This window comes from Stenella coeruleoalba (genome assembly GCF_951394435.1).
Source record: "Stenella coeruleoalba genome assembly, chromosome: 4".
NCBI lineage: Eukaryota > Metazoa > Chordata > Mammalia > Artiodactyla > Delphinidae > Stenella > Stenella coeruleoalba.
The window spans coordinates 72708103-72731914 of record NC_137149.1 but is presented as its reverse complement, the minus strand read 5'-3'; the positions used below and the strand labels follow the sequence as shown (position 1 = coordinate 72731914).

At 44.4% G+C, this 23812-nt stretch overlaps 1 protein-coding gene across 2 annotated transcripts in view; it reads left to right on the top strand.

Annotated features, from left to right (window-relative positions):
* Positions 1–23812, top strand: part of LNX1 (ligand of numb-protein X 1) — a gene marked incomplete at both ends in the record, with an annotated part of 120348 nt that overhangs the window by 54411 nt on the left and 42125 nt on the right. For both annotated transcript variants that reach the window (XM_079920854.1, XM_079920855.1), the window contains 2 exons: positions 18358–18596; positions 19101–19253. In XM_079920854.1, coding sequence (XP_079776980.1) covers positions 18358–18596; positions 19101–19253 — 392 coding nt within the window. The remainder of the gene's footprint in view (positions 1–18357; positions 18597–19100; positions 19254–23812) is intronic.

The window sequence follows — 23812 nt, the reverse complement described above, 5'->3', positions numbered from 1 at the left end:
AGGTCCAATGAAAGCTTTGTTGACTATAATTTTAAAACGGGGGCAGTGGGGGAAAGCCCACTTTAGTTTAAACATTGGGAGTGTTTCTTATCAAACCGTATCTTCCAAAACACATCGATGCTATTGACGTTAAGAGAACAGATGTTAGTGAGCCAGATCTCCTGGTTTTCTGGGAGAACAAAGGCTCTTATCCAAAATGTCAGTTTTATGTAATCCAATTGATGGTCAATTTAAGAATAGGCCGACCAGCCAGATGACAAGTTAATAGAAAAAGTTTTCTTCTGCAAATCAGTTCTAAGTATTATAATTAATGAAATCCTTAAATACCCAAATCCTCTGTCACTGACAGGCAAGAAGGAAGATGGGGGAACAGTGTAAATGGAGCCCTCAGCGGGTATTTTAGGACAGCTGGAAAAGAGTGTGTGAAACTATCTGAATCCAGAGTGATTTCTGCAATGTATCTGGGCCTGTCTTCATTTGAAGAGGCCAAAACTATACTTCCAAGTTCACCTATGAACCAGAAAATCCATGGTTTCCTTCTAGTAGACCACTGTCTAATTTTACATGAGATGTGCATATTCATACTTGAAAGCTCCTTATACAGCTTGAGATACTCATTTTCAAAGATCAAAATATAATATTCTTTGTCTATAACAATCCTCTACTTAGTCAGGAATGTAAACCCATGCCTAGCTCGGTCTTTCCTTGGAAGATTTCCAGAGGATCCTGTTACTTAATCTGCTTGGAGATCTGTGCAATTTTTATATGATAACAACTCATAACAGATGAAATGCCTAACATCTTAATAAAAGTTTAAAATATCTAAGAGTTCAGATCCAAAGGATGTTGGCACCAAATTCCATCCTATAAAGACGTGAGTTCCTGTGGTTTTATATAATATTCTGTGACTTGACTTCCCTATTTCCAACTCCCAGTGTTGGCAGATGGGTAAAAGCTGGATTGAACAACTTGGAAGTCCACGTTGTCCTAATAAATCTGGGAACTCTGTTTACTCCCTGTGGAATAATTGGACAGATTAAACTGTTTGACCCCCATTGATTTCAGTGCAGTTCTCCGATGATAGATTTTAGTCATGAACAGGTTGAGTGATAAATTAGATGGTTGGCAAGCGGCCAAAATTTAGGTTTCCCTTATGTTCTTTTTCTTTTCCCTTTCTGTGCTATCCCTTCCCTAGGGATTGTTGAATTCCTAGAGAAATAAAAGGAAAACGAATCAAATGGATTGAAACCAAAAAGGCAACTTCTGAGCTCACAAGTGATAGAAGGTCGGGGCTATTGCCACATTTAGGATTCAGTCAGGGTAGTAATGGTCGAAACCGAACACTGAAGTGTTGAAGGGTCATGGTACAGACAGAACGTTTAACAGAATGCAAACCCTAAACTCTGCTGATTGGAAATCATTAAGAACACATGATTGGTAAATAGTACCTTAAGACATTTACCCACTTCAAGGATCTTATAAGCTGTGTGTGTGTGTGTGAAAGAAAGGAGAGTGGGAGAAGGGGTGTGGAAAGAACCCTACCATCAGTGTATCAACATGCCTTTTCCCCTATCCAGTGGCTGTTAACCTTGGATGAACCATAGAGTCACCTGGATTTTTAAAAGAATGTGTGGAAATAAATGGGATGATGGAAAAGTTAGGAGTATTGTTAAAGTTATTTCAATTTTAAATGAGACTATCAAACCAGGAACAGAGTGACATTTTTACGTAGGTTGTTGGAATCAGGAATCTAATTATTAAAATCTTCCTGCATCATCACTTAACAAGTGTTCATTGAGAGCCTACCATATATCAAGCACTCAGCATAGCTCCCAATAGGGATTTATTATTTTAGGCTTATAGAAGTTAGAGCTGAAAGAGAACCCAATATGTTCTACTAAAAGGTTTTAACCGGGCTTCCCTGGTGGCGCAGTGGTTGAGAGTCCGCCTACCGATGCAGGGGACGCAGGTTCGTGCCCCGGTCCGGGAGGATCCCACATGCCGCGGAGCGGCTGGGCCCGTGAGCCATGGCCGCTGAGCCTGCGCGTCCGGAGCCTGTGCTCCGCAATGGGAGAGGCCACAGCAGCGAGAGGCCTGCGTACCGTAAAAAAAAAAAAGTTTTAACCATCTAGGATAATAGGGAAAACTTTAACGTGGCTTATTTTAAGCCATAAAAATCCATCACTGTCTATTGAGGTGGACTTTCGATTTACCCTTCGAGCTATCTGTAAGTTTCGGGAATATGCTGTGATCATGCTGGCCATCTCTTAATGGGTTGTTTGCCTGATTATATCTTAAGTATATCATGCAAAGAACACTGTAAGAATTCAACTAGTTACGTTTTAGATGAAACACTGATTTGTGCAGCACGTTGTAGCCACCACCCTCTACGCACTCCCACGCCCCCGGCCCAGCCCATGCCCTGTGGAAGGTCAGGGTTAAGTGGATGCTCTCCAGTGGAGTAAATGGTAGTGAGACCTTATCCTTCCCTTTTGCAAGTCCAGATGATGCCGTAGCAGGGAAAGAAACCCTATTCCACCCCACCTCTTTCCCTGAGGGAGCTGTACACCCAGTTCCCACTACCCCAGACATTATCTCCTAAGATGGTTCCCAGCACAGCCTTCTGGGAGGAGTGAGGGAAATAACTCAGTGGTACCCTAGAAGCCGGGACACCTGGTCACTCAGACATCAAGAGTGAGAAATGTATGATTTCAAGAATTCACACAGCAGTGATTGGCCGATGGGCAATCCTAAGCAGATTCTGTAACTCAATCAGTTAAAATAATCAGTGAGATGGAAAGGATTGGTGGTGGTTCTCAACCAGTTGACATCTGGTTGAGATGTCAACCAGGGAGCTTTACAAAACACTGATGTATGGTAGACCCACTCAGATTCTCATTTAATTTGTCTAAAGTATCTGATAGGCTGGATTTTTAAAAAAATCTTCCCAGGTGATTCTGTTCATAAGGTTAAGAACCACTGGATAGGGGAACAAGCATGTCCATACACTGATAATAGATTTATTTACTAATCTCAAATGGCTTAAGAATGTGCATTTGGTCCAGTTATGGAAGAAACACAAGATAAACATGTATATGTGTGTCTATGTATTAAAAAGAGATTAGAAAAAAAAGATTAGAAGAATACTAACAGACTAGCAAGAATTTTCTTTGGGGGTAGAATTATGGGTTTTTTCTTCTATTTTTCAAAAATTTCTTCTCTGAACCTCTATTGCTTTTGAAATTTAAGAAAGGGACTATTTCTATTTGATTCTAATAAAACTAAGAAGTATTTCATGAGTATCTATCATGCCCTCAACTGTGTATGCATGGTGGAGGTTACAGGAGACATGGTCTCAGGGGGTTTGCAATCTAGTCAAAGAGATGTAACCAGTGTCCGTCAACATGTAATGAAACACTGAGTCCTGGGGTTAAGCAGGTGTGGTTCAGACCATGTGTGTTCATCTGCCTGTCTTGTTTCTGTGCTAGATCACTAGCTACTAGAGGGCAGAGTCTTAGGGGCACCTAGCCTTGGGGCTTACGTTTGGAAGCCACTCGGATATTTGTGGAAGGAAGGAATGAGTTCAGAGAACAGAGAGATTACTATGAAGCGTCCACGGAGAAATGAGACGTGAGATTAGATTTATCATTGGATAAAATGAGTCGGAGTGGCCACCGTTCAAACAGATCCAAGTGAGAGGCCTGTGGTGGAGGTCATTGCGTACGAGGAGGGACAGTTTGCAGATGTGCTCCACTGCAGAAGCCTTGTCGAGTGCAGTGACTGTGTGCCACACCAAAGAAATCGGGCAGAGCCGTAGCCAAAAAGTAGGCCTGGCAAGAGAGAGGGAGAAAGAGGTGTTCTATTATCCAATAAGTAAATAAGAGAGTCAGGATTTCCTGCATCTTCTCCCTCTGCCATTTGCATAACACAATTTTGGGGAAATGAAATATGACTCACAGAAGTCAGGTTGTTTCCTTAATATATTGCAAGGGAGAAGCAGCTCATTTAGCAAATAGAAGCTAGCTGGAAAAATAGGAGTTTTGTTTCATGCAAAAAGATTTGGCACAAAAGAGCCAAAATATCTTTGCATGACGTATTCTCAAACACAGAGTGAGGAGGAACCCACTTTCTCAGTACCTGAGAGTCATGTAAAGTGTATCCAGGAGGGCTCCGGACACCCAGCCCAAAAAGCGCTTGGAAACACTGGAGCATTTCGTAATTATCCTAAGGGCTGGAATGGAGGGCACTTTGAGGAAAGAAGGAAACGCTTTAAAATGTCATCTGGAAATGATTTCCACTCGAATGCCCTGCTACCTTCTCCCACCCCTCCCCCATCCCCATGCCAAGCTGTCACCTTTGAACAGCCCCCAGGGTTGTGCAGACTTCACAGAAATTTGGGGCCCTCAAAGACTCATCCCAGGCAGCTGGAAGAGTTGGTCGGAAAACCTCACTGGGCGGTCAGTTCCGATATTTAGAAACCCTCACCACCGTGAAATCCACCCTTTCCCATTCTCCTAAAAACATGTCCTACTCAACCCTGAAATAGAAAGCACAATTGATCCGTAGCCCAGTTTCCAAAACACGAGAAGCTGGACTTTGGTCATTTCTAAGTGTTTTAAAAGTAAAGATGATAGGGCTTCCCTGGTGGCGCAGTGGTTGAGAGTCCGCCTGCCGATGCGAGGGACACGGGTTCGTGCCCCGGTCCGGGAAGATCCCACATGCCGCGGAGCGGCTAGGTCCGTGAGCCATGGCCGCTGAGCCTGCGTGTCTGGAGCCTGTGCTCCGCAACGAGGGGGGGGAAAGAAAAGTAAAGATGATAATTCTGAATGGAACCAAGAATTGCATGAACCTAAATGTTAGCCGAAGAGAAAACAACCTCCCCCCGCCCTCTCTCCCCCTCTCTCTCCCCCTCTCTCCCCCTCTCTCCCCCTCTCCCCCCCCCTCTCTCCCCCGCTCTCTCCCCCTCACTCACTCATATCCATGGACAGTTGACGGAAAACTCCAATCATCTATGGTATGGGAATTGTCTGCTCTCCCTCCCCCAAAACGTCCAGGAGAACAACTCCGTGACCCTCAAAGATGCTGGAGACTCGCAGAATGGATAACTATTGTGACATCTCTGTGAGGAACTGACCTGGCGAGTGGACTATACCCGATCCCTTGACCATCCCTCATTAACCACTGTCAACTTCACATCTGCTTTGGGCTTTGGAATTCTTAGGCATCACCCCAGGGAGCAGCACGGGTATTTATCAGGCACTCCTGCCTAATAAAAGGGAACAAATGTCACAGAGTACATGGTGAAGAGCATGTTCCTTGGAGTCATGACTCTGACTTTCAACTCTGTTTCTGCCCCTTATAAGGTGACCAGCTCATCCTGGTTTGCCTGCGACTGGCCTGGGTTTAAAACTGAAAGTCCTACATCTCAGGAACCCAGTCAAAGGCAAGCTGGGGCGGCCAATCACCCTAGGTGTTGTGTGACCCTGGGCAAGTGAACCTTTGTATTACATTTCCACATCTTCAAAGTGGGCATGATAATTACGTCTACCTCATTAGGTGGTTGTAAGGATTGAATGAACAGAGGGGAAAGTGCCTAAAACCGCCTGACGCATGTTAAGGACCAAGATAACTTGATAGTTACACACGGTTTAAATCAGCAACAAAATCCCAGACAGAGCTATGTTTAATTTTCAGCTCCTTTACCTTAGTGCTGTGTCATCTTGGATAAATTACTTAACCTCTCTGAGCCTCGTTTTCCCCCCTCTGTAAAATGGGGATAATATAAGCCAGCTGGGGCAGTGTTTGATAGCACAAGCCCCGCTACTATGCCTGGTGATAAAGACCAAACATGGAATAAGTAACAGCTCAGGTGATTACTATTATGACTTGTTATTAATAGGACAGGAGAATGATGCACTCCTAGGTGGCATGGGACGGATACGTCTGCCTCTTTTCCCCTGATAAATTGTTTCCACCACAAATGCTGTGTATTTGAGTATCTGAATACCTGGACTAAAGAGCTCCCTCTAGAGGAGGAAGAAGTAAATCACAAGAAGTTAGGCACCCACCGGGTAGAGATCGTTTTAAGCAGCTGCCTCTTAGGATGCTTGGAGCTGCACCTCTTCTCAGGTAATTAGGTTGTGCTTGGAGAGGAAGAACGGCAGGGAGACAGGGAACCTCAGGGCACATGGGGACCATGCAGCTGCCTCCCTCCACCACCGGCCCACCAAGTGTGCTCTGCTGACAAATGGTCCTGTTGACAGGGCAGAAGCAAAGACGCAAGCAGCTCAAAGCTCACGGCTGTCAGCTGCAGGCCTGAAGATGCCGACTTGATTGGAACGGGCCACACTTGCCAGCTCATGCTGTTTGTATTTCTCATAGCAGCCACTCAGTAGCTGGCAGTGAACGATAGCTGTAGTGAAGAGTATGTGGTTATAAAGAACCTTCTCATGTTCCTTGCCTTTTCCCTGCCTGCTGCGTTGCAGTCGCCTCCAGATCATCAGCCACCAGAGTACAGTTCCGAGGTACACGCCTCAACCAAAAGCCTGTCTGCTTTGGCTTCAAATCCCAGCCCCTCCACTTACCAGCTGTGTGACCTTGGGAAAGTTACTTAACCTCTCTGTGCCTTAATTGCTTATTAGCAAAGTGGCGATAGGGATCTTCCTCACTGGGGTGATGTGAGGACCGAATGAATTAATATGCATAAAGTACATGGAATAGTGCCTGGTCCATAGTAAGTGTACAGTAAGTGCTGGCTGTAATTATAAGTTGTTACTAATATGTGAGTTGAGATTTGAAGGATAAAAAGATGAAGCCACGGGTTGTCTGACAGACCTACCTTGCAAACTGACAGAAAAAAATAAAGGAGAGCTGTTAACATTAGGTGAAAGGGTATCTGCTTTTCCCTGCCTCCCCCAAAATAAAATAGACACTGTGCAGAGACAGGCCAGCTGTTTCTCATGCCTGTACAGCACTGGGTCATCAATCCCACAGGAACACATCGACATGTTTGGTAAACTGAGTCACGTGTGCTGGCTTAGTTGTCATTGGACCGTTTGTTTGTGGAGCTAATTCCACCGTAAGAGCACCGTGCCCCTCACTCCACCCCACCAGGCCCAAGGGACTGGGGTTTCAGCTGCCCAAAGTTTGATCTGCGCTTCCACGTCGCTTTCCAGTTTGTTTTAAATTTCCCTTTCTGGGATTCATTAATAAGTGAGGCAGGGGCGGTTGGAATTTCTGGGGATGTTTTCCCCGTGGTTTGGAGGCAGGAGAATGGGGCTAATGAGAGGAAGGAGAGCATGGTTGGTGGTGATGTAAGAAGTCCCTCAGTTCTGCAGGGTGAGGGCCTTTCACTCAAGTTCATACTCAGGGACTAAGCTGACTCCCGGATGGTGGGCTTGCCCAGCTGATGACCCTTTTACTTACTAACCGATGTTTGCTTCACCCATGAGTACACAAAAGTGCTAATGACTTTTTTTTTTAATGTATGGCTTCTGGTAGCTTCATGAGTGGCCATGTATCATTCGATCCCAGGGTACATGAATTTTAACCTAGAGGAGAAAAATCCAAACAAGGAAGAATTACTTTACTTAATATCCTTAAACTAAAGAGAGATTAGTTCAGAAGCTGCAGGTATAGTGAGTGAAATATAGAATACCGTTATCCAATCTGAACTCAGAAAATTCTCCAAAGGGTTCTGGTACTTAGGACCTGGCTGCCTGAAAACCAGGGCGGTCGTATTATTAGAAGTTGTGTTAGTGTTGAGTCTTTTCCAAGTAAAGTGATCAGGACTTAATTAGCAAGGGTGGGTCCTGCTGGAGTGTGGGCTTGGAGAGCTCAAATGCATCTGTTTTGGAAGAAGATGACGGATGCGTTTATTTTTATCTTAAACATAATAAAGATTTCTAGTGTTTTGCATTTAAAAAGTCATGAAATATTATCACATATTTAAAAAACATAGCCTGCCTTCCTCCAAAAAAAGAATCAAGACAGCCTGCAACAATGAAAACATATCTGGGTCGGCATGATTAAAAGTATAAACAGAAATCATCTAATAAAAGGAGCTAGAAAAACATAGCGTAGGGCATTATGCTAAGTAAAATAAGTCAGAGAAAGACAAGTACTGTATGATCTCTCTTATATGTGGAATCTTAAAAAAAAAAAAAAAATCACAGATGCAGAGAATAGATTGGTTACCAGAGGCAGGGGTGAAGGGGGCCCAAAGGTATGAACTTCCAGTTATAGAGTAAGTCATGCGGATGTATTATACAGCATGGGGACTACAGGTAATAATCTGCACAATAATTTGAAAGTTGCTAAGAGACTAGATCTTAAAAGTTTTCCTCACAAGGGAAAAAAATTTAACTGTGAACGTTAACTAGACTTACTGTGGCGACTATTTTACAATATATAAAAATATCGAATCATTATGGTGTACACCTCAAACTAATATAATGTTACAGGTCAATTATACCTCAATAAAATCTATCAAAGGGAATAAAACGTATCTAGGCGAGCACAATTAAAGGCATAAACAGAAAGCATCTAATAAAGGGAGCAAGAAAGAAACACAGCTGTTCCCAGAATCTCTCAGGCTGCTCTGACACATGGCTGACCCCGTGTCTGTGAGCGCTGTGTGCAGTGTCGAGGATTTAGTGGTGAGCAAAACACATTGGACTTTTACTGTTGGGGGGAGACAGTGATTTAAAAGAGAAGTAAGTAGGGCTTCCCTGGTGGCGCAGTGGTTGAGAGTCCGCCTGCTGATGTGGGGGACACGGGTTCGTGCCCCGGTCCGGGAAGATCCCACTTGCCGCGGAGCGACTGGGCCCATGAGCCATGGCCGCTGGGCCTGTGTTTCAAAAAAGAGAAGTAAGTAAACACACAGAGTCATTTCCAAAGATGTTAAGTGCTGGGAAGTTAAAGTGGGCGCTGGTGGGAGAGACGATCCTTTAAGCGACAGTCACGGAGCCTCCGTGAGGAGGTGACTTAGAGCTTTCTGTTGTTCCCTTCGTCCCTCCTGCTCTCCCCTACTCTCTCCCGTGTTGGCATCCGACTTCTCGATGCCCACTTGTCTCCTGTGCTCACGGGCATGGCTTTAGCCCTGCTGAACCCCAGAAACGGCAATAGACGGGTAGTCAGGCGGCCTCCAGCACCACCCCCAGCATCTGTCCTCCTCTTTGGTCTCACTTCAGCTCTGTACTTTTTCCATTTCTACTTTCTCCATTTCTACTTTACCCCTTGAGATAAAGTCTGCACCGAACTCAGTAAACCTGGCATCTACCGTGCACTTGCATCCTTCGGGTCTTTAAATGTGACATTCACACCTAGTCTGTCAGACCAATGTCACTCATTTTCCTAGACTCAGCTCAGATGTCACCTCTTCTGGGAAGCCTTCCTTGATTACCCCAAGCAGAGTGAGGTGACCCCTTTCTCTGAGCTCTCCCAACACTTGGCTCATACCTCCATCTCTCTGATAATGTGGCGTGGCAGTTTTCTGTTTTCACGTCAGTCTCCTCACATGCATACACTGTATAGTACGTTTCTTTGCATCTATAGTGTCTAACATTATGCTTGATATACAATAATTATGTTGATTACTGCTTATTGAGTTGCTACTGTATTCCAGGTACCCTTAGGGACTTGGCATGAATCTTTAAATCTCACTGTAAATAAACCTTGTGCCCATTTTACATCTGGAAAATGAGGCTCAGAGGAATCATGGAATTTGTCCAAAGTCGCAGACTGGCAGTGGCAGACCTAGGATTCACACCCAGATGTTTTAAACTTGAAAGCCTGAGCTTGTTCCACATCACTGTACCCTCTTTGTCAGGGGGCCGCCCTCCTGTGCTCAGTGAATGAAAAAAACAAGGTCCTCCTTATGTGCTCATTGAATGAAAAAAAAGTGTTTCAAAATCACCCATCCTGTTGCAGCAGCTTAATACATCAAAAGAAGGTATATGGCGACTATTCCTCCTATATACGTAATAGTTGTACAACCCAGACCCAATAAAATCCTATTCAAGTTATCAGGGAAGTATGTGAAAAAAGAATTCTTAAAAAGTCTCACTTTTCCCTCTTTCCTCTCCCTTTTCTCATCTCGAGTCGGAGTGCAGGGAAATCATGAGCTTGCTGAGGGAAGAAGGGAGCCTGGCATGGGTATCACAACCAACCACAATTATGTGTTAGCAGGACTGTGGGGGTGAATCAATTCCCAGTTTGGTCATTTCAATAGACAGAACACCCAAAAGGGGACTTCAGCTCAATTCAGTAAATGTTTGCTGAGTGCCTGCTCTAGGAAATCTAGATGGTATGGGGACCCTCTGAAAGGCACCAGGTGAGTAACACTTTGTCCCTTCTCTCCAGTCCCCTCCAGCCCCGTGGAGCAAGATGTGCCCAGAGCTGACTGGGCAGCTGAGGCAGGGCTGGTGTGTCTTGACCGTCAGCCAGGAGGGACATGGGAATCCATGAGCTTCCTCTTTCCCAAGCCACCAATATGATGAAGCCTTCTTGATCCTAAAGGGATAAAGTTTTCAAAGTTTGGTTCTATCGGCTTAATTATGGAACTAGACTCCACCCACTCCCACCCCATTTGGAGTTTGTACTCTATTATAGAGAAAAAATGAGCAGGGAGGAGGAAGAAGAAAAAATAAGTAGGGTTAAGACGTGCCAGGGAAAAAGCTGCTGTTTTAAGAAGGGTACTCAGGGAAGGTAGACTTCAATCACGGACCTGATGGAGATGAGGGAGCTGACCAGACAGGAATCTGGAGCAAGTGTTGCGGAGAGGGGTGGAGGGGGCCGTGGAGAGACAGCAGAATGCAAGGCCCCTGAAGCAGGAGCGTGCTGGGCAAGTGTGAGGACCAGCAGGAGGCCAGATGAGCAGGGGATGGAGATGAGGGTACAAGTCACAGGGACAGAGAATACAGGGCCTTGTGGGCCATTGTGAGGACCTTGTGTTTTAGTAGCATGGAGAGCCATTTTAAAAGGATCACACCGCTGCTGTGTTGAGAATAGATGGGGACGGGGCAGGGCAGAGAGTGTAGAAGCAGGAAGACCTCTCAGGAGGCCATTGCAATAACCCAGGCTTTGATTATGGTGGCTTGGACTAGGGCCGTGGCGGTGGACGTGATGAGAAGGCGTTAAATCCTGGATAGATATTGCTTGATTATACTTGGGGTGTCGAGAAAAAGAAAGGAATCAGGGCTGACTCTGGGGTTTTCGGTTTGAACAACAAGAAGGATGTAAGGTAAAACGGAAGAGGTGGGAAGAGCAGGGAGGCTTGGGGTGTTTGGATGTGTGAAGTTTGAGATGCCTATTGGACATGGCAGTGAAGATGTGGCATGAGCAGTTTGATACAGGAGTCTGGAGTGCAGGGGATGCTCCGGGCTGGAGGCCAGGCCATGGGAGGGGAGAAAGCATGACCTCACAGCATGGATTCAAATCCTAGCTCCACTCTGATAGGTAGAAGGGAAGAGAGCCTTATCCAAGTTTCCGCACCCTCATCAGCAAAGTGGAGGTGGTTTAACTGACTTGACAGCTGGGACCACTGGGAGGGTTTAAGAAGACCACGTATGTGAAGCATAACGCGTAGTACACAGTAGACCAATAGATGTGAGCTCTTCCCAGCCCCCTTCTGTGTTGCCAGACCCTGTGGTGAGGCCATGATCAATACGGCTCAGGGATGGCCTGGGATGTCAGCCTGGGGACTTGGGACTTGACCTGGTAAGCACTGGGAAATATTTCCATGGGAAGTTTTCGAGCAAAAAGAAATTGTGTTGGTATGTTTGTGGTTAGGATGGATTGGATGGTGGGGAGGAAGGGAAAGACTGGGAACAGGGAGATGGGCTAGGGTGTGTTGCAAAGCCCTGGAGGCACGGTGTCAGGAGGGCCAGGGTGGAGGCCCTGGAGATGGAGTTGGGAGCCAGGCACACATGGCCGAGGCCCACCCTCAGCCCCCAGGGTCACCAGCACCCTGACACAGACTTTCTCTGAGCCAGAGCACTGTGGTTCCTTGAGGCTCCCGATGGCCCGTCTCCCAGGTGCCTTGTCTGAGGACACGAAGGAGAGCCTGCCGCTCTCTGACAGCGATCACCTCTTCCTGCAGCGGGTGATGCAGGACCTTTAAGGTCCATTCATGTTGTTGCAAGTGGCAAGATTTCATTCTTTTTCACGACCGAATGATATTCCGTGGTATATGTACGTATGTATGTATGTGTGTGTATATATATATATATATATATATATATATATACACACACACCACGTTTTCATTATTTAGCCATCGGAGGACACTTAGGTTGTTTCCATGCCTTGACTATTGTAAGTAATACTGCAGTGAACAGGGGGGTGCATATATCTTTTCCAGTTAGCATTTTCGATTTCTTCAGATAAATACCAAGTGGAAATGATGGATCATATGGCAGTTCTATTTTGAATTTTTTGAGGAACTTCCATATCATTTTCCGTAGTGGCTGCACCAATTTATGTTCCTCCCAGCAGTAGAAACATCCTCACCTTTTCTCCACATCCTCACCACCACTTGTAACCTCTTGTCTCTTTGATTATAGCCATTCTAACAGGTGTGAGGTGATATCTCATTGTGGTTTTGATTTGTGTTTCCCTGATTAGAGAGTGATGTTGAGCATCTTTTCGTGTACCTGTTGGCCATCTGTGTGTCTTCTGTGGAAAAATGTCTATTCAGATATTCCTTTTTTTTAATCGTATTTTTTTTTGCTATTGAGCTGTGTGGGTTCTTTATATATTTTGGATATTAACTTCTTATTAGATACGATTTGCAAATAATTTTTTCCCATTCAGTAGTTGCCTTTTCATTTTGTTGATAGTTTCCTTTGTGGTGCAGAAGCTTTTTAGTTTATTTATTTTTGCTTTTTGTGTCAGATTCAAAAAATCATCTATAAGACCAATATCAAGGAGCTTACCATCTGTTTTTCTTTTAGGAATTTTATGGTTTCAGGTCATACATTTAAGTCTTTAATCTGTTTGAGTTAACTTTTGTGTATGGTGTCAGATAGGGGTCCAGTTTCATTCTTTTGCATGTGGCTGTCTAGTTTTCCCAACACCATTTACTGAAGAGACTGTCCTTTCCCCATTGTATATTCTTGATTCCTTTGTCATAAATTAATTAACCATATATGTGTGGGTGTATTTCTGGACTGTGTTCCATCTATCTACATCTGGCTTTTTGCCAATACCATACTATTTTGATTACTATAGTTTTGTAATATAGATTTAAATCAAGAAGCGTAATGCATCCAGCTTTGTTCTTCTTTCTTAAGATTGCTTTGTCTATCTGGGGTCTTTTGTGGTTCTATACAAATGTTAGGATTGTTTGTTGTATTTCTATGAAAAACGCCGTTGGAATTTTGATAGGGTTTGCATTGAATCTGCAGATTGCTTTGGGTAGTATGGACATTTTAATATTTTCCAGTCCATGAGCACACAATATTTTCCCATTTGTGTCATCTTCAGTTTCTTTCGTCAGTGTCTTACAGTTTTCAGTGTACAGATCTTTCACTTCCTTGGTCAAATTTATCCCTAGGTATTTTTCATGCAGTTGTACACGGGATTATTTTCTCAATTTATCTTTCTGACAGTTCTTTGTTAGTATATTGAAATACAATAAATATTTGTGTATTGATTTTGTATCCTGCAACTTTACTGAATTCATTTATTCGAATAGTTTTTTTGGTGGGGTCTTTGAAGGTTTCTCTATATAATATCATGTCATTGCAAAGAGTGACAGTTTCACTTTTCCTTTCCAATCTGGATAACTTTCATTTCTCGATTAGTGGCTCTTGGGCTGGTCTTCTTGAGGCAACACTCAGTGAAGGTCTGTAGAGGTTGCTGCACCCTTGAAATGGAACAGCACTGCTCCACGCAGTCCCCCACCTGGCCTGATTAGCATATGAATTTGCAAGCCCTGGTTTCAAGTAAGAGCAGACTGGGCAATTAGTGAACTCAGTAAGAGAGTAGACTCAATGTTTACCTAATTCAGAAGTGAACTGAGAAAGAAAGAATGCAAAGGAAGTTAGAAGGCTAAAGGGGAGGTTGTGTAGTTACCCAGACTGTTATAATGAGTATATTGAGGCTCAGTTTGTCGTGGACCACTTTTATTCTTCTGTCATCAGAAAGGAGCCCTCCCCGGGACTTCCATGGTGGTCCAGTGGTTAAGACTTTGCCTTCCAGTGGAGGGAGTGTGGGTTCGATCCCTGGTCCGGGAGCTAAGATCCCACATGCCTTGGCGCCAAAGAACCAAAACATAAAACAGAAGCAATATTGTAACAAATTCAATAGACTTACAAAAAAAAAATAACCTTAAAAAAGAAAAGAAACAAAAGGAGCCCTCCCCTGCAAACTAGCTTGTGCCACCCGGTTGGCCGAGCTCTGAGCCCCTCAGAGCCTCTGTGAAGTATGCCGGGGGTCCATCCTGCTTCAGGTCAACCCCCATTAGTAGTGAACTCATGGACTCAGGAATTTTTGCAAGGAGGGTCATTTTCTCTTCTTACTTCCCCCCCGCCCCCCGCCTATCCTTGCAAAAAAGACAAAAATTCCATGGCACCCCTACCCAGTGTCAGCGTTCTTATATTAAGACAGATTTGCCTCTACTCACTTTGATATAGGAGCTCAGGATCTCAACTCTGTTATTAACACAACTGGTCGTCAGAGTTGCTTTGAACAGTTAGCATATCCAAAGTGGTTGAAAAATGGTTTTCCATGTTTCTTGTGTGCATCCTTCAAGTTCATGGCCGTCGCCCATCACCACCTGAGAGTACTTAGTGCTCAGGGATAACTAAAGGGCGAATAAATCCTGCCTGCTTTGAACACAACCCAGGGTTCAGCATATGTTCCTGTACTGGCCAAGGCTAATCAGCTCTTTTCCCCTCCTCCCCTCACTCGTGCCTGTAAATCAAGAGACCCCGGGATTAGTCAACACAAAAGAGATAATTAGTAAGTACAAGCTGCTACCTTCATAGATCACCGTGTGCCTCAGATTCGAGCTACGCCAGGAAGCTGAAACAAGCAACATTGCACAAGTATGAGCCTCTTCAGCAGACCATTTTTATACAAGGTTTATGAGTCTGAATGTTTAAATCTACCCTCCCCAGATACTGTAAGGATGTCTGGGATACGAGGCCAGAGGGGAGGCTTCTAAGTCATTTTATGAGGTTTTCCTTTCCTGGACTCAACTGTGTCTTTGGAACCCCAAGGATTTGAAACAGAAATGGCTTCTTAATGGCATAGTCTTGGGATTCAGAGATGTTTAAATACCTTAACTCTTCTCACAGATATGGCAGCAGAATAAGATGCTACTTTTTTTTTCCACTGGGATATGCTGTGTCTCCTCAGAAAGCCATGGTGTGTGCCTTTGCCAGCCGTTTGTCCAATTGGAAAATTCATTTCCTGCTCTGGCAGGGCACATGGTCAAGGGCATTGCTGCCCCAAGAAAAGAAATACTGTTTCCAGTCCAACGAAATAGCCTAGGAACTTCCTAACCATGCGTTGCTAACCGATACTGCTGGCTTACAGAGAAGTGTTCCACTCGTATGTTTATGACTTTGGAGCTGCTCAAATGCACGCTGGCTTTCATTTTTTCCATCACACAATGTTTCTTCCAATTTTTGAGTTTCTCATATCAACCACTTTGCTATTTTTAAGCAGAACAATTCAAAGCCAAAGTAGCTAATCAGAACAGTAAACCCTCACCAATTCAAGCAGGGAGCTTGTACTCTTTCAGTGAGGGAAAAACTAGCATTAGAAACCGGGGGCCTGTTTCATGTTCTATGAGATAAGGATGTAGGGTTGTAAAATCAGAGTCCTTTTCTACTAATATGAAAACCACATTTCAGGGCTTTCCTGGTGGCTCAGTGGTTGAGAGTCCGCCTGCCGATGCAGGGAACATGGGTTCGTGCCCCGGTCCGGGAAGATCCCACATGCCGTGGAGCAGCTGGGCCCGTGAGCCATGGCCACTGAGCCTGTGCGTCCGGAGCCTGTGCTCCGCAACGGGAGAGGCCACAACAGTGAGAGGCCCGTGTATCACACACACACACACACACACACACACACAAAAAGAAAACACACACATTTTTTTTTTTTTTTGAAAACACACACATTTCATCAAATCATCATCGATTATAAGAAGCATCATATTTTATGTACCAACAAGAAAAAAAATTTTTTTTCATTTATTTTTTAACTTATTTGTTTGGTTCCTCCGGATCTTGGTTGTGGCTTGCAGGCTCCTTAGTTGTGGCTTCAGGGCTTCTTAGTTGTGGCATGCGAACTCGTGGTTGCGGCAGCATGCATGTGGGATCTAGTTCCCTCACCAGGGATCGAACCCGTGCCACCTGCACTGGGAGCATGGAGTCTCATCCGTTGTACCACCAGGGAAGTCCCCTAACAAGAAAATTTTAAAACTGCCACTGGTTAAATCATTCCAAAACACCTTTAAAGATATCCCTGCAATGCATGGGTTGGTCAGATCAGACTTTGAAATCCATTCAGACACATATGGCGACATCTCCTGCCCTCTAGTTGTACTGTTTGGCATGAACTAGGCCTGTCCTTTAGGATGATCTCAGTAACAAAGTGTGACATCACTTTTCATCTCCTTGGGGGTATCTCTCTTGCTAAGCAAATAAAGCATTTGCTTGTCTCTTTGCAAGAAAATCAGAAATTGATGCCCTCCTTCTAAAGACAAATATTTACCACCAATATCAAATTTACATGCCACTGCTCCGTTTTTGAGACTTTCCACATATACAGTACCTTTTCATTACAGTGCTTAATCATAATGTAATCTTTTCTAAGACATTGAAGAGCAATTAAACTCAATGGCATAGTACCAAGAGTGGCGGCAACTCAATGGAAGGGACGAGATGGACACCTGTGACCATGTTTCCTTGGACAGTGGCATTTGTGTCATGACTGCAGCTTGGCAACCTGAAGCTGTGGGACCCCGTCCGTCACCCACGCATCCCAATCTCAGAGAAGTTAAAATGTGACAGAACAGGCATCTTAGAATGGTTGAATTATGGAAGTAATACAGTCTGTTGAGAATTCTCTATATATCTGGCAAAATATATAGAACTAAGCTCTTGACTTAATGTCAACCAGACCTTACAGCAACCCAAGATGTATGTGCAGATTATAAAGTTTAACCAGGTTAACAAACTTGTCCCAGATCACACAGCTAGGTAAATTTCAGAGCAAGGATTCCCATCCAGACAAAAACCATAGATCTGCTTCTGTAGGCCATATAAATCATGGGCATATCAACTGCAGACTGCTGTTTGATTCCATTCATGAGCACCGCTCCAAACAGACTCTCAAAGCATTATTTAAAATAGCTCAACCGTGTAAGGTTTTCTGTATTGAGTTGGTAAAAATCATTTATAAATTAACATCCATTATATGCAAATGGCCACTTCTTAAAGGGACTCGCCCATTTGATTTTTGCCTTCATAACCCCTGGGAAGGTGGTTTGGCTGTCTGCAGCACTTCCTCACCACAGTGAATGAGAGTTAAATCCTCCCCATTTGCTGATCAAAACCCGACCTAAGAGCTGAGACGACTTGCCCAGTGACAGTGGAAGTGCGTCCATAGCAAAATATGGACTTAGATGGGCTCAAACCTCGGTGTCCTGGCCCTTACGCTTGCTCTTTAGCATGCGTGGTGAATGGATAGAGACCTGTTTTTTAAAGACCACGAATGTTGTTTTACCTTCCCAGTGTTAAAAGACATGAAAACTTTTAGCACATGGGAGCCCCGAGCTCCTGGTCCTGGCCACTCAGACCACCCCAGAGGTGGAGACTGGAAACCAGCAAGCCTGCCTCTACAGAATGTGAAGCTGAACCAACTCCTGTGGCTTTGTAGTGAGGGCATTTCTGTTTCCATGGACAGTTAAATATGGAATCTGGGAGGAGCTTTGTATTTATGGTCAGTGGTTTGGGAACTAAACCCAAAAGAAGGGACTGAGAGGGTGACTAAGGACTTTCATGGTCAAAGTAAACACCAGCAAGAAGGAATTACATCCAAATAGTTGAAGACTGCCAGCCTCAAGCCCTAGGCTTGTAGACCCCGTGACAGCTCTCGTAATTTGCATTCCAGGGGCCAGTGTAGAGAGTGCTTTAACAGAATGCTGTAGACATCTTTTAAAAATGGTTCTTTCAAGTCATTCATTCATTTGGTTGGCAAGTGTATATTGACTTCCGTCCATGTGAGAAGGGAGAGGAGCCAGGGGTGAGTAAGTCAATTTCCAAGGGTGGCAAGCACGTGGACTTGAAGAGCCCTGGTCGAACAATGCGCAAAGCCTTCTCTGACCTCCTGCTGGTTTTGTTGCAGCTGCAAAGGTGCCTCCCACTACGGCCTCACCAAAGACCGGAAGAGGCACTCTCAGGAGGGCTGTCCAGACGGCTGTGCCAGCCTCACAGCAACAGCGCTGTCCCCAGAGGTTTCTGCAGCTGCCACTATCTCCTTAATGACAGACGAGCCTGGCCTAGACAACCCTGCCTACGTGTCCACAGCAGAAGACGGTCAGCCAAACAGCCCCCTGGACTCTGGCCGGAGCAACCGAACAAGGGGTGAGTCAAAGGGGGTGGTTGTCTGGGAATGGACTCCTTGGCCTTGGGATTGCCCTGTCTGGAAAGTTATAGAAATGTTTTTTCAAGGGAAAAACGCTCTGGTAGTTTTGGGCAGCAACCCAACATCCAGTTCTCCAGAGTGAAATGAAACCGCGAGGACCTGAGATCATTAGACATGTGTGTAACCTGACCTGGCGAAAGGGGTTGAAGTTAGACCTAGTGATTCATCACTCCCTCGGTGTCCCTACCTTCCCATCCAGGTGGCTCGAGAAAAGTGCTGTTATATTCCATCCAGCCCAGGAAAAAAACCAAGTAGATTTAAAATAAACCATCCACATTGCATTGTAGAAAACTGAGAATATACAGCTAAGCAAATTCTATCATCCCACCACCTAGAAGTAATCACCGTTCACGATGTGTTGTGCGTGTCTTACCAGCCGCGTCCATAAAAGAGGACCTCTGTGAATACGTAGCTACTCTCCCTCCCTTCTCTCTTGTCCTCAGCACGGCCCTTTGAGCGATCCACCATCAGAAGCAGATCTTTTAAAAAAATAAACCGAGCCTTGAGTGTTCTTCGAAGGACAAAGTGTGGAAGTACAGTTGTCAACCAAGCTGAGCAGGGCAGAGAGAATTCTGAAAACACCACTGCCCCTGACGGTAAGTGGCCTCCCAGTAAGGCTGGGCTTCCGGAATGACGACTCCAGGCGTGATGACAACCAGACCGCCCCCACCCCCCGCTTTCTATGATACCTCTCTTCCCAAGGGCATAAATATTTCTTACCTTGATTGGCCTCTTCTTGCATAAGTAACCAAAGGCAGAAATTATTGTTCTCTTCTTACATAGATTGAGGGAAAAGGTTTTGGAACCCTTACCTTCAGATGCTAGCTTAGTGCATGTAAAGAATAATATAGTTTTTTTTTTTTAACCGAATTATGCCTCAATTTATTTATTTATTTTTGTCTGCTTTGTGTCTTCGTTGCTACGCGTGGGCTTTCTCTAGTTGTGGCGAGCGAGGGCTACTCTTCGTTGCGGTACACAGGCTCTAGGTGCACGGGCTTCAGTAGTTGTGGCTCGTGGGCTCTAGAGCGCAGGCTCAGTAGTTGTGGCTCATGGGCTTAGTTGCTCCGCGGCCTGTGGGATCTTCCCGGACCAGGGATTGAACCTGTGTCCCCTGCCCTGGCAGGCAGATTCTTAACCATTGCGCCACCAGGGAAGTCCCAAGAATAATACAGTTAAGTGAAGAACATTTAGAACAGTGCCTGGCACATAGTAAATGCTATGTAGGTATTTATTCTTATTACCACTTTGTGTGATGTGTGGTTCTGAGTGTTTTCCATGCATTAACTCATTTAATCCTCAACAACTCTTTGAAGTAGCTACTACTATTATCCGTGTTTTACAGATGAGGAAACTGAGACACCAGGAGGTTACTTAGCTTGCCCCAAATTACCCTTCTAAACTTGGAATCCAGGTTAATTTGGTTCTAGAATCTATGCAAAGGAAGTTTATGGATCTTATCCTATGTGTTTTCCCCAATATAAATGGAGCTGAGAAAATACTGTCCTGTCCTTTCTTTTCATCTAATATTAGACCTTTACAGCAGTAATAATAGTAGCTTCAGTTTTTTTTTGAGCTTTCCTGGGTGCCAGGTAGTGCTTTAAGTCATTTAAAGGTCACAGCGCTAAGGACAGTGATCGTGATTCTCATTTTACAGAAGAAACTTAGACTCCGAGAGATTGGGTAGCTAGTCCAAAGTCACCCATCTGGAAAATGGCAGACCTAGGATTTTAACTTGGGTCCTCTGGCTACAGAGCCCACTCGTTTACCCACTGGATTAAGCACCCTCCACTCCTTCGAGGTTGGGAGGTAAATCCGAAACCACCGTCCTTATCATGTTCTCAGAGAACTTGGAGCAGTCGTATAAGACCCCTGCTTATCCCCTCTCACCCTGTACACACGCTACATGCTCTGACTACTCTGAACTTATTGCTGTCCTATAAATACTGTGTCTCTCTCACTTCCATGTTGTTGTTCGTCCTGTACTCTCACGCCCCTTCAGCTGGCATCCTAATTCCTCTTTCCAGGCTCAGCATAGGCTTTGCCTCCTCCTGGGAGCCCTCCTTGACTCCCTCAGTCCTCTCTCCTTTGTGTTCTCAAAGCACCTGTATCTCTGTTATTGGCAATGTCACCTTTCATCGTAACTGTACCAATGGGGGCAGGGGCTCTTTATCTAAGTCTTTGTGTTCTCAAGTCCAAGCACAATATATGACACATAATAGTTTTTGCTGAATGTTTCTGCAATGAGTAAAAGGATTATAACTTCCTTTCTGCCAGTCTTCCCCGCTTATTAAAGGCTCCTTAATTCCATTCCATGTAAAGTTTTCTCCTACGTGAATAAGATTGATTTGCATGTTTATTGCAGAAACTTTTAAAATAAAATATTACTATGTGTAAGACATTGGCCTAGGCTCTGTACTTTTTTTTTTACTGAAGTACAGTTGATTTACAATATTATGTTAGTTTCAGATGTACCACATAGTGATTCAATATTTTTATAGATTATACTTCATTTATAGTTATTATAAAATATTGGCTATATTCCCTGTGCTGTGCAATATATCCTTGTAGCTTATTTATTTTATACATAGTCGTTTGTACCTCTTAATCCCCTACCCCATTTTGTTCCTCTCCTCTTCCCTCTCCCCACTGGTAACCACTAGTTTGATCTCTATATCTGTGAATCTGTTTCTGTTTTTATTTTCTAGATTCCACATGTAAGTGATAACATACAATATTTGTCTTTTTCTGTCTGACTTATTTCACTTAACATAATACCCTCCAGGTCCATCTACATTGTTGCAAACAGCAGAATTTCATTCTTGTTTATGGCTGAGTAGTATTCTGTTGTATACATACCACATCTTCTTTATCTATTCATCTGTTGATGGACACTTAGCCAAGCTATGGAAGCAACCTATCTTGGTAAATAATGCAGCTATGAACACTGAGGTGCATGTATCTTTTCAGATTAATGCTTTTGTTTTCTTTGGATATATACCCAGGAATGGAATTACTGGATGATATGGTAGTTCTATTTTTAGTTATTTGAAAAACCTCCATACTGTTTTCTATAGTGGCTGCATCAATTTACATTCCTACCAACAGTGTACTAGGGTTCCCTTTTCTCCACATCCTCGCCCTCATTTGTTATTTGAAGACTTTTTTTTTTTTTTTCCCCCTGCGGTACATGGGCCTCTCACTGCTGTGGCCTCTCCCATTGTGGAGCACAGGCTCCGGACGCGCAGGCCCAGCGGCCATGGCTCACGGGCCCAGCCGCTCGCGGCATGTGGGATCTTCCCGGACCGGGGCACGAACCCGTGTCGCCTGCATCGGCAGGCGGACTCCCAACCACTGTGCCACCAGGGAAACCCGTTTTTTTTTTTTTTTTTTGCGGTACGCCAGCCTCTCACTGCTGTGGCCTCTCCCATTGTGGAGCACAGGCTCCGGACGCGCAGGCTCAGCAGCCATGGCTCACGGGCCCAGCCGCTCCACGGCATGTGGGATCCTCCCGGACCGGGGCATGAACCCGTGTCCCCTGCATGGGCAGGCGGACTCTCAACCACTGCACCACTAGGGAAGCCCTGGAAGACTTTTTGATGATGGCCATTCTGACAGGTGTGAGGTGATTAGCGATGTTGAGCATCTTTTCATGTGCCTGTTGGCCATATCTGTACATCCTCTTTGGAAAAAATGCCTTTTCATGATCTCTGCCCGTTTTTTACTCAGGTTGTTTGTTTTTTTGATATTGAGTTGTATGAGCTGTTTATATAGGTAAGCTCTGTACTTTTATATAAAGATTATAAAATCCAGCTCCTGGTTCCAAGAAGTTCATTCAAGACAAAAAATAAAATACCAGAAAGAGTGAGATATAAATAAACAAAAATGACAGCTGTCAAGAGAGGCGTGCCTCTTCCCAGTGGGACGGTGTAATCCGTGTTTAAGGAGTGGTTATGACCTGGATGGGCATCCCCATCTCGACTGTGTGTTGGAAAGTAGTGGGAGATGAGGTTAAGGCCAGATTAGAAGGGTTCTGGATGCCATTTAGGAGTCTTGACTTGGGGCAGTGAACACACCTGGAAGCTTTTGCATAGAGTTATAGCAGGATGGAAGCTGTGTTTCAGGAAGATGAAGATGGCATCTGTGTTATGTGTGCAGGGGCTTCAAGTAGGAGAGAATGGATTTCCTCAGGTGCTCCAGGAAGCTATTACTCCACAGTGGGGTGAGGTATTATGACTCAGTGAGGCTGGTACAGGATTTGTGAGGCAACAAAGCTTTTAAAAAGGGCCTTAGGATCTCATTGCTTCAGTAAGTAACCCGCAGTTAGTATGGTGAACGCCCATGGTTTTATCCATCCTTTTCATATCAGTAAAGAGACTGGCTTCACTACTTAGCTGTGTGACCTGGCCAGGTTACTTGACTTCTCTGAGCTTTAGTATTTCATCATCCAAAAAAACAGGGGTGATAATAATCTAGTTCAAAGGGTTGCTGTGAGGACTAAACAAACAACAAAGTGTCATGCAACTTGCTTAGCTCAGTGGCCAGCATATAATAAACACTTGGTAAATGATACTATATCCTTTAGTCCTTAAGTAAGGACACAATATTGAAAAACTTTCTTTTCAGACCAGCACTAGTTTGGCAGTTTAAAAATTACTGTAACTCTCAAAGGGAAGGTCACTAGGGTCTCATTATTGTAGCTCTAATTAACATTTCCAAGTGTGACTGAGTATGTCCTTTCAGACTATCAAACATCCTTGATCAGTTAGATTTGGGCGCATGGTTTTTGTAAATCTGTTGGGAAAAAGAGTAGAAAGGGAGAGGGAGGAGAGAGAGAAAACCAGCAGCTTTGATGATAATTTCCAAATCTTTCTTTGCTCAAAATGATTTTTTTTTAAGAACTTCCATTTCCTTGTCACCAGACCTGTTCCAACAAATACTTGTGGATAGAGCCTACTTAAGGTAATCAAGATAGTTTAAACGTTAATTGAACTCGGTCACCCAAGCTCTGTTAGCACCAGGAGCTGACAGATGAAGGCTGCTGCCCACAGCCTTACAGCAAAGCCCAATTGCTTACATTAAATTAACTCCCAGTGGGGGGTAAAGACCCACATTTACAACGGCTCCAGCTTCCTCTGGCAGCTAAATTGCTTTGTGT